The sequence below is a fragment of the Patella vulgata genome, chromosome 2 (assembly GCF_932274485.2).
Source record: "Patella vulgata chromosome 2, xgPatVulg1.2, whole genome shotgun sequence".
NCBI lineage: Eukaryota > Metazoa > Mollusca > Gastropoda > Patellidae > Patella > Patella vulgata.
Genome location: NC_065880.2, coordinates 13,649,296 through 13,661,015, shown reverse-complemented (window position 1 = coordinate 13,661,015; position 11,720 = coordinate 13,649,296). Strand labels below are relative to the sequence as shown.

At 37.9% G+C, this 11,720-nt stretch overlaps 1 protein-coding gene across 1 annotated transcript; it reads left to right on the top strand.

Moving 5' to 3' along the window:
* Positions 1-1,231: 1,231 nt before the first annotated feature.
* Positions 1,232-5,822, top strand: LOC126810413 (uncharacterized). Its single transcript, XM_050535466.2, has 2 exons — positions 1,232-1,352; positions 3,706-5,822. Exon 2 carries the CDS (start codon positions 3,780-3,782, stop codon positions 5,028-5,030), a length of 1,251 nt encoding a protein of 416 aa, XP_050391423.2. The 5' UTR covers positions 1,232-1,352; positions 3,706-3,779; the 3' UTR covers positions 5,031-5,822.
* Positions 5,823-11,720: the final 5,898 nt, after the last annotated feature.

The following is an 11,720-nucleotide window of genomic DNA, read 5'->3' as shown; positions in this document are numbered from 1 at the left end:
TTTCTTGTACCGGTATATTACATGCTTTGCCTCTATTAGCGTAAAGGGAGGGGGGGGGGCATTTTTACGGATCGGAGAGCTACAGCATGAGTTTTATGCAATTCGAAGTCATTCGCGATTGTTGTATTATGAAATTTTGAATGGTATTTAAAATCGAATTAAAATGAAGGCCCACAAGCTAAAAAGTGATCATAGACTACAATCCAGGAATTTAGGACCCGATACTGCCAAAATGTAACCAATCTTAGATCGCTGAGATATGAACCTATATTATAAGTTTTATCAAAATAGGATACAAACTGTGACATGTAATGTATCCACAAACTTGCGAACGGGCGAACGTCCTGACGTTGGACGGACGAGGGCGACGACATAATGCATTCACGTGAAAATGTAGGCGTATATAAATGGAGATAGCAAATTATACATAATATACACAATATAATGAAATACATGTATTTGAGATGCGCTAATAAGAAAAAAGATTCACTGTACCGATGGAAGTAGCGTTCGTACCTGCACCGGGGGGGGGGGGGCGAATGGTTAGCGAGTGCGCGTTGTATCATAAGGTCTGTCATTGAGTCAGTTCCGCTGTTGTTCGTGACAAGGAGTAGCGTCGCCTGCCCAACCTTGTGGGTTTTCTCCGGGTTCTCCCCCCCCCACTGCTAAAGACCTGAAACGACTATAGTGTGTGTCAAGTGGACGCTACCCCCCTCTCTCTCTCTCCCTCTCTCTCTCTCTCTCTCTCGTACTCGCACCCCAATTTCGCCCCAAAACTTCCCCACGCTATGTATGTGGTAGTTGCACATAATTATCAAATAAGATTCACAGCGGGTCCACACCAGATCGGCCCCTGTATATTGTCGGGCCATAATATCCAAATATAATTATGTCGATTTTATGTAGGCCCTACAAGGAATATCTAAATAAAAAAAGATCAATATTTCGTAACTGTCCCAACCCGTATCCGATTGAGTTATGTGTATTAATTGCCTTTAAATACTGTAACCCAATAACTGTATTTGTAAGTAGAAAATAATAATTCGCTACAGATAAGAAATTAATACCTTGGAGAAAAGAATTAAATACAGATATTTTTTACTACATAATCCCACTCAACGTTCAGATTATATTAATCCCCTAGTCTCTAATCTTAGATAATGGGACTAACCAATGTAAACATGACTTAAATCTTTCAGCTGCGTGTTGTAGGTATACGGACGTATCAGTTGGATGAACACACTTTCACTACACGGACGTCGTTTTTATTTGTGTACGAGTCATGAAAGTCCTAAAAACATAGGATTGCAAGAAATGTGTTAGCCGATCGAATATAACTAACTACTTTCATTGTAAGTATGTCATACCCTATAGACACATAATACGAACCTTGTAGTTGAATCTAGGGTGAGAGAAGGTTAGTGCTCAATTTTTCGTCATAGTTAACGAGATGTAAACAGGGCTAGCGCTAATCCCAATCCTAACCCTGGACCTAGCCTCAATGCTTACCCAGCCCTAACCTACAATTTCGCCAACGATCCCGCGCCCTAACCTTATTTACATCTCAACGACCTTGAGCTGGCCTTAACAAATAGATTTAGGCGGTGAGAAAAGGGGATTTAAAACATTTAGAGTACTGGTTCGCTTTTGATTTGTTGGTTTTTGTTTTTGTTTTTGGTTTGGAGGTGGGTGGTGGATGTTTAAAAACGTGCCATATGTAAACTCCAAACTACCACCCAATTCTGTATAGCCTGGCTAAATCACCCTCGGAGAAAGCGGGCGTTAAAGATGCATTATCCATAGCCAAATCTATCTATTGCATGTCTATGACTAGCGTGAAGTATATAAGCTATTATTTTGACATTTATTCACATGATAAACCACAATCAACTCTTTAGAAATCGGATGGCCGAGATACTGAATGGATTAGAACACCCGTGTCATTTAATAATTTAACGTTAAAATGGATAACCGAGACTATGTTTATTAGTACGTGACAGTTGAGACTACCTCGTCAAAACTTCAAATACTGATAACGTCGCTGAGAATAAAGTAATTTGAATGAGATGTTCAACATATTCATGTCTCCTTGTATATTTCTGAACTAATATGAACGGCCAGTTCGTTTTCTAAACCTTACATTAAACACCTTTAAACCCCACGAACGAATGAACGAATGAATCCAATTCTTTATCGATTACAGGCCAATAACAACGTATAGTCGTTCGGATGGTACGAAAATATTGACGTGCACGCAAAACACCCTTTGGGAGTTGGAATTCGATATCAGCGCCGCTGTCTGGGCAAAATTTCCATCATAGCACACAGTATGACGTATGCCGGTTTCATCAGCCTAGTCTGAGCAAAACACATGTGGCGTTAAACCCATTTCATTTCATTGATAACAAAGTTTTCCATGAGCTAAGTACAATACAATCACTTCCATGGTCTGGGCAAAATTCCCCTCATAGCACACTGTATTGCGTATACCCGTCCACATTAGCTCAGTCTGAGCAATACAGTAGGACGTTAAACCCCATTTCATTTCATTGATTACAAAGTTTTCCGTGAGCTAAGTACAATCTAATCGCCTCCATGGTGAGGCCATGCTTGACTAAGTTTAAATTATGATTAAATAGAAATATGAGTCGCTTATACATCTGTTACCTGTTATCATAGTATATATTACATATACTTGACTATTGATCTGTACCAAGGCTTCACAAGAAAAACAAACAGACTATTTATGATAAAAGGGGAGACGTATATCATGCTCGCAGACCTTCCCTTTTGTATGTTCAGTATTCATGGCACGCACTGTCGTTATAAATGGACATCTTTTTATATTATTTTAGCAAATTGAAACTGAATAGCTTACAAATGTCCCCATATATGAAAATCTCAAATATTTACGGCGTCAATATTCTCTGTTCAGTGTCTTTTGGTAATAATTTTTGCGAATTAATAAAACACGTTTTAGTTGTGGTATAAACCAAATGTTATTCAGAATATTTGAATGGGATTGGGGAACATGCGCAGCCTCTATAAAAAAAATACGCGCCCCAATTAATATGTTCATATAAATATTTAGAATGAACAAAAGGGGTAGATTTGTTTGATCTTTTAGTCCCGAAATGACTTAGTTTGTGTCGAGTGGACGTTAAACCCCATTTCTCTCTCTCTCTTGTTTGATCTTTTTAGTGTACGCATTGCTGTGCATGTAAAAAAACCCCTTGAAAGTTAGAATTCGATTGTAGACCGAAGCGCCGCTGTATAACCCCCATAGGACACTGCTCGTCTTCATCAACCCAGTAGAAGCAAAGCAGTAAGTGGTTAAACCCCATTTCATTTCAGTGGTGGGGGGGGGGGGGGTGGAGGTGAATGGCTGAATGGTTAGCACGTGCGCGTTGTATCATAAGGACTGTCATTGAGTCAACTGACGTGGTTTCGATTCCCCGTTAGTTCGTGACAAGGAGTAGGCTCGCCTGTCCAACCTCGTGGGTTTTCTCCGGGTCATCCGTTTTCCTCCCACTGCGAAAGACCCGTACGCGCAAGCGAATTATTGAAATAAAATTGAACCATAAGTTAGTCCCGCGAAATGACCTAGTTTGTGTCGAGTGGACGTTTAATCCTTCTCTCTCTCTCTCTCTCTCTCTCTCTCTCTCTCCCTCTCTCATTTCATTTCATTTATTTGAATTCTTGCAGGCATAATGCTGAATAGTGTCCAGAAAGAACAAGGCAAGTGGGGGAACACGCTGTAAACTTATTATGAACTGTGAATGTGTCATCACCATTGTCGTGTAAATTATGTAGACCATGTAGGTCATTTCAATAACATGAATACCAGAAAGAATAACGATTTAACGACGCTCCGTCACAGGAAAAGACGGGAAAACTTTGGAGACCGTAAACCAAGCTATACCGGTGAACTTTTAAACGCTTCTGTTTACCCTTCCGGTGTTCGTGCACAAACCTTAGAACAATTACAACAGAACTACGGTGCGCCATGTTTGTTGGACTTCATCCGCGACGAGGAAAATAATATTCCATCAATAAGAAATGAAGCTAATACCAGAACGAAGAGCTTTGATAGAGGCGTCTACAATTCTAAACATATGGACTCTGGTGTCCGAGAACCGACCAATTCCAGCAGAAGTGAAAAGAGAGAAATGAAAAAGACGATGTGGTTGACAACAGAACATAAATGTACAATTCCTGACGTCAGAGACACCGTGTACATTAATACGTTTTGTCCAGAGGAACGACCAATACGATACAAAGAAATAACACTGCCTAGAATAAGTAAAGAACGCCCATGGACAGTGAACGAAGGTACCCAAGCAAAGAGATCAAACGTTGCATTATCTCATGAACCACGAAAAAGTGACCGGGGAGGATACCATGACAGAAGCAATGGATGGGTGGGTTCAACTTCCCCTACCAGACACCCGAACATTGGCGGAATGTCTAACCCTTTACCATTTTGTGATATCAAGCGAATTCCGATAGTCGATAGAATGAAATATACATCAGATCTTTATAATAGCAATTACATGTCATCACCCCGTAATACCAAAAGGCCTTTAAGAGCAGAACAGGGCAAATATCGGCCCTTTTCTACGATTTCTGTTAAAATACCACATGTTTATAGAGAAACGTCTAATTCTCCCAAAATGTTTATATCTGTAGGTCAGTATATGAGATACGTAGAGACAAAAGCCCTACAGGTGAAAGTGAACAAGACACTTACAACCCCGGCATCTAGTCCACAAAAACGGTTCAATACGGCCTTATCCCGATATCACGACCCTGATAATCAAGCCGTACAATTCGTAATGAACGTTAATCGACCACCTTCATCTAAAACAGGGACGCTAGTTTTAGGCAGTGCGTCAACGTCTACTTCAAAAAGTCCTGTGCCTAATGATAAAAACACGCGTGAAAAACATTCAGTTCCAAGTTCTACAACTAGTGCAAGTCAAGAAAGAGGTGGTGAATTTCATAGTGGTGTTAATACTGACTTAAGTTAAGGATGCATTATGTAAGAGCTAAATCTGCCTTACATAATCGAGACTTTGTTATTATTGTAACAACAGTAGCAATGACAACCGAGACTACAATGTTCTTCAAACGGTCATAATCCGTTCAGAATAAAGTAATTTGACTGAAATTTTCAATATATTCCCTTTCATTCAAAGGAGGAAAGTCTCTAACTCAATATCATCCCCAGTTTTCGACATTGCAAACACGACTTATTGATCAATTTAAATCAACATTAATGCTGCTACCTTACCGTGAAAGATGGGCTTCTGATATCCAATATTCAAGAGAAAATGAAAATTTTAAAATTGGCACAGGAATCGCGTGCCAGAATGCTTTCGAGGGCCATTTAATTGAAGAGATTATAGGAAATCAATTAAAGTAGCTAAGTCTTTAACTCAATATCATCCAAAATCTTCGACATTTAAGTCAACATTGATGTTGTGATCTTACCGGGAAAAGATGACCTTCTGGTATCCAATATTTAACACAAAATAAACATTTTACCTTTGGTACACGAAGCGTGTACCATAATGCGTTTCAGTGGCGTTTGTAATAAGGGACTCGAAAAACGAGACTAGGCATGTTCCACAAGTCATGTCAAACGGTGACATCATATTCTTATCTGGAGAGCATGCGCAATAAATACTATCTGTCTAGACTGGAATAATCAGGCGCTAGAGATGGCCATTCGATTGAGACTTCTGGCGTATTTCGCCGAACATAACTGATTATTATTATTATTTATTATTATTATTACAGCAGATTTATAGTGCGCCCTTTCATATAACATTCATAAATAAACAACAAGATTATGGACATGTTAACAATTGTATACAGAGTAGTTAAAAAACTGATTAAATAAATGTGCTTTAAGTTGTTTTTTAAAAGAGAGAGAGAGAGAGAGAGACTGGTGCTGTACAGTTCCAGGCCTCCAGTGAAGGAGTCCTCATAAAAATGAAAACGAACACACAACAATGAGTCCACATTAAAAAAATAAAAGAAAGAGATAGGGAGATGGGGTTTAACGTCCACTCGACACAAACTAGGTCATTTCGGGACTAACATATGGTTTAATTTTATTTCAATAATTCGCTTGCGCATAGGGGTCTTTAGCAGTGGGAGGAAACCGGAGGACCCGGAGAAAACCCACGAGGTTGGACAGTTTTTTTAAAAGAATTTTAAAACTAAATGGTAGATTATTCCATAAAACAGGTGCTTGATAACTAAAATAGCGCTGACCATAAGAGACTAGTTGAACAGTTTGGGGCTTTGAAAGTAGTTTATCTGATGTACGTAATGTTCGGCCAGGTGTATAAAGTTCTAAAAGATCTGAGAGGTAAACAGAAGCTAAATTATTTAAACATTTAAAAGTAAGTAATAAAATCTTAAAATCAATTCGATATTTAACAGGTAACCAGTGTAAATTATATAAAACAGGAGTTATATGGTCACATTTCTTAGTTAAACATACATTATGCAAGAGCTAAATCTGTCTATTGCAGGTCTTTCTTTAGGCCTGAAATGTTATCTAAATTATTAATTAGACATTTAATTAATTAACTTATTCAGACCATAATCAATTCTAGATGACATCGCTAGCCTGCGATGTTAAGTGGATTGTGGGTCGATTTACTGCATAACTTTCCTTCTCGATTAAATGGATAAACGAGACTATGCTGTTTATCGTACTGACTTTAGTAATGATGACCGAGGCTAGGCAGAAATTTCATTCGCTTAGTTCTCGGTTCATAGTGGATCAATTTGAATGAAATTTTCAGCAATTTGCCTTTACGTTATCAAGTTTTTAATTATTATAGTGCGAACTGCCAACTCGTTATCGAATCTCCCATAATGTATCTTTTTGAAGTAACAAGTCTAGCTGCAGTATTCTGTACTTTTTGTAATTTATCTATAAGCTTTAAAGGTAAAGCAACTAAAAGTGAATTAAAGTTATCTAATCGAGAAGTGACCAGAGAATTAACAAGTGACTTAGTGGCCTCTACAATTACAAATTTACGTATTTTACCTATATTTCTGATATTAAAATAGCATCATATCATAGCATATTAAATATCATCATTTAATTTTAGAAAGTTCTTTGACACCCATTTTCTAATTTCACTAATACAGTTCTCAAGTTGCAATTTTGATAAATTGAAAGAAGATGGACAATTAGGTGTAAATGAAATATATAATTGAGTATCATGGGCATATAAATGAATGCTGAGACCATATTTTCTGACAACATCACCTAATGGTGACGTATAGAGGGTAAATAAAATCGGACCAAGAACAGTACCTTGGGGAACCCCAGATGACAAAACAGATTCAGACGACGATTTACAATTAACTAAAATACACTGTTTTCTACCCACAAGAAAACTTTCGAAAAGATTTAATGCAGAGCCACAAATACGGAATTTAAATTGAACTCTACGTAGAAGAATGGAAGGGTCTACCGTATCGAAAGCAGCAGATAAATCTAATAAAATTAAAAATGTACATTTTCTATTATCAATTTCCGTTAAAATATCATTTGAAACCCGGGTTACAGTAAAAACAGAAACGATCGATTGAATGTAAATCAGTTTATATACATTCATATTACATTATTATATGCATTGCCACCATTTGTATCAATTTCTAGGTCCCAGATTTTGGCGATTTTGCCCTTTTAATCGATTTTAGCTGACTATAGTCGACGGCGGGTCATAAAATCAGTTATATATCTGTCGTAGTGCTGTATTCTGGGGGTTGTAGCTTGTAACAACAGGTGTCGCCATAATATAAGAGACATTAAAAGAACAATATTGGTGCCAGTCATTATCACATATGTGATAGAGCTGGTTAAACACATTCCAAATATAATTTTAACACAGAGATCATTGCTACGATAACTGAGTAATACAAGCTTCCTCAATCGGAAGTGACGAACGCCAAAGGAAAACACGAGTCATACCTCTATATAACTGACTGATGTGACGAGTGATAACAGATACACGGCCAAATTTCTGCTCACTAATAATTCCTTCCAAGACCAAAAGTTGTTGTGTGAGCCTGTGAGAGGATATCTGACAATTCATAAAAAGAATTGACTACCACTAGATAAGAGAACACGAAAGAAAAACAGAAAAAGTCCGTGCATTACCAAGGTATACCTTTTTATAAGGTATAGAATGAATATAAACAAGGGAATGTACGGACTATTTCTATTTTTCTCGTGTTCACTTATCTAATGACATTCAATTACTTTATTGAATTGTCAGGTATCCTCTTACAGTCCCATATAACAACTTTTGGTCTTGGAAGGAATTATTAGTGAGCAGAAATTCGGCCGTGTATCTGTTATCACTCGTCACATCAGTCAGTTATATAGAGGTATGACTCGTGTTTTCCTTTGGCGTTCGTCACTTCCGATTCAGGAAACCTGTATTACTCAGCTATCGTAGCAATGATCTCTGTGTTAAAATTATATTTGGAATGTGTTTAACCAGCTCTATCACATATGTGATAATGACTGGCACCAATATTGTCCTTTAAATACATTTAACAAATTTTATACGCGATTTACAATACCGTTAAAACAAGGAGGACATGTGTTACCAAAATGTAAAAAGTACATTAAAATACAATAAATGTATTTCACGCATATTAAAAGATAATATTATCACACAATAACACATTCTACAGTGCATATCGCTTGTGTGATAAATTTCATAATTTACTGCGATATTGCTTTACATGAATTTGATTTATCAATTAAAAAGGTACTACTTTTGTTTATTTTCAAAGAACAGTTCATTTTTTATTAAAAGTAACTTTTTTTTATTAAAAAGGAACTATTTTCATTTAATTGACTTAAATGGAAACACTGGGTCAATTTAAAGGATTTTCCAATGGTTGAATTGCTGACAAAAACTAATGTTTCACTACGCCGTGGTGTAATCAGGTTTAGTAAACGTGAAATCAATAGCAAATGATTTTTTGTTTGTGCATGTAAGAAAAGATTGAGTGATAAATAAAATCTACTACTCGTTTTTTTTTTATATCAAAAGATATCAACACTCGTTGATAAAGTAAAAAAACATTCTCGGCAAATAATTTATCAACTTATGTTGATATTTTTTTATATCAAAAAAGACTCGAAGGAGGTTCTCTATTTATCTTACGGTATATTTTCACACATTACGTATACGCCCGACTATTACGCCACATAATCTGTCGGATTCGTGCATGTTGGACATATCGACATATCGACATGGCTTCAGGTACTTTTTGCACGTGATCCTTTTAGTTTATATATACTTTAGCAAAGTCATCCAAATCACCCACCGCTATCCTGGGATTCATCTTTGTTAAGACATTCTTCAAACGAATGAAATAATTATATATGTTATTTGGCAACTTGGATTTGAGCTATCCACAGAACACATTGTTTCCACCGAAACCAAAGACAACGAATCGGTCTCAAGGGTCACTTCAACAGTGTTAAGCCCGTTTTCCATATACACGTTTTCGCGGCATTCCCGCGCTCGTTTTCCCCGGTTATGCCACCCTCTACACAAGTCTTGCTATCAAGCATTCGACTCTGCCGTCGGCTCACGCACTGAACTGGTTGACCTAGAGGTCATTGGTCACGTGATTAACTACATGATGAAAATGGCATCTGTCAGAAAAGTTCCTGGCGTTATAAACACTTGATGAGTTTTAATCAATTTTTATGGTGGCTGATTGGTATCATGTCGTGATGTCGTGGTGTCGCCCTTCATAAGGCGACAACCCGACAACCCGACATCACGACATTATAACCCGACACCACGACATTATAACCCGACACCACGACAACCCGACATCACGACATTTTTACGCGACAATATGACATTTTTAACCCGACACTACGACATTTTCACCCGACACCACGACATTAAGAATGTCGTATTGTCGCGTAAAATGTCGTGATGTCGGGTTGTCGGGTTGTCGTGGTGTCGTAATGTCGGGTTGTCGGGTTGTCGACTTTATTTATCAATGTTGAAGCGGCCACGAAATCAAGTCAGCCCTCACTATCTCATCCTTCACTAAGAATACTTACCCTTCACTAACTGCGAATCAAGCTGGCCCTCACTACCAAATTACGGGTCTTAATACGAAATTCCAGATATCATGCTACATATCAGTAGAAAGCACGTTCACTGTTCTTTTCAAATATATGAATAATTTTCTGGCACATTTATATTTATATTTACTTGCCTTGAAAAGTGAAAGGGGAAGGGGAGAGTATTTTAAATAAAAATGCGGGGTTTCATCCAAAATTCCGTATATCTATATTGAAAAGTAAAGTAAATCCTCTCTTGAAATGTATTTATTATATTCTCGGGGGAATGCATATAAACTTTTTAAAATTAAAATTGATACAAGTTTGGTAGCCTTCACTGGCTGAATTAAATAGAGTGGTGGGGTGGGGCGAGTGTTTAATGTCAACATACTTGTCTTAATACGAAATTCCAGTTATTGTGTCATACATCGGGGGGGGGGGGCGAATGGTTAGCGTGTGCGCGCTGTATCATATAAAGTCTGTGATTGAGTCAACTGACGTGGTTTCTTTTCCCCGGTTCTACGTGACAAGGAGTAGGGTCGCCTGTCCAACCTCGTGGGTTTTCTCCGGGTCCTCCGGTTTCCCCCCACTTCTAAAGACCCCTACGCGCAAGCGAATTATTGAAATAAAATTAAACCATACGTTAGTTCCGAAATGACCTAGTTTATGTCAAGTGGACTACTTTCAATTCATTTTATTTATCGAAGGCTCGAATTAGCCCATATATGAGCTCGTGATTACACTCAAGTCATGGTCATCCAGCGAATTTGGTAGTGAGGACCAGCTTGATTCGCAGTTTGTGAAAGGTACGTATTCTTAGTGAAGGATGAGATAGTGAGGGCTGACTTGATCTCGACAAGGGACAGCACTCTATTATTCATGGCCGCTTCAACATTGATAAATAAAGTCGACAACCCGACAACCCGACACTACGACATTTTCACCCGACACCACGACATTAAGAATGTCGTATTGTCGCGTAAAAATGTCGTGATGTCGGGTTGTCGTGGTGTCGGGTTATAATGTCGTGATGTCGTGATGTCGGGTTGTCGGTTTGTCGCCTTATGAAGGGCGACACCACGACATCACGACGTGATACCAATCAGCCACCATAAATTTTAGGAGAAAATGTCATCACTTATTACCCCTCCGAAAGAAAACAGTCTAATTTGACATGTTTCGTGTGTAAATGAATTAGGCCTTACGATCGCATTATAAAGGTAAACAGATTCCACGTGTATTATATTCTAAAATTAGCACGACGACATGCGCAGTTCGTATTTCCGATCATTTAACCCTGTAATTTTACGCGAAAGAGTTCCCTGTAATATTTGTAAATACATTGTTACTTTGCAATTGTCACCAGGTTTTTTTAAATTTAAATATGCTAATAGTATTAAATATATTATCATTTATTTGTCATAAATCGTATTGTTTATCATTGTCAATCAACACCAAGAAACTTGGTGCCGTAGTCAAATGAGCCGTTAGCAGAGATAGTTTGGACTGCAAGAGAAGACTACTCTGTTTGGGAGATTGCGGTTATGCTTGGTTTCCACTGTCGTGCGATGGGTTACGAAAGGTT

What these genes read in the sequence shown, in the direction of transcription:
- LOC126810413 (XM_050535466.2), top strand. Translation starts at nt 3,780, where the DNA reads ATGTGTCATCACCATTGTCGTGTAAATTATGTAGACCATGTAGGTCAT.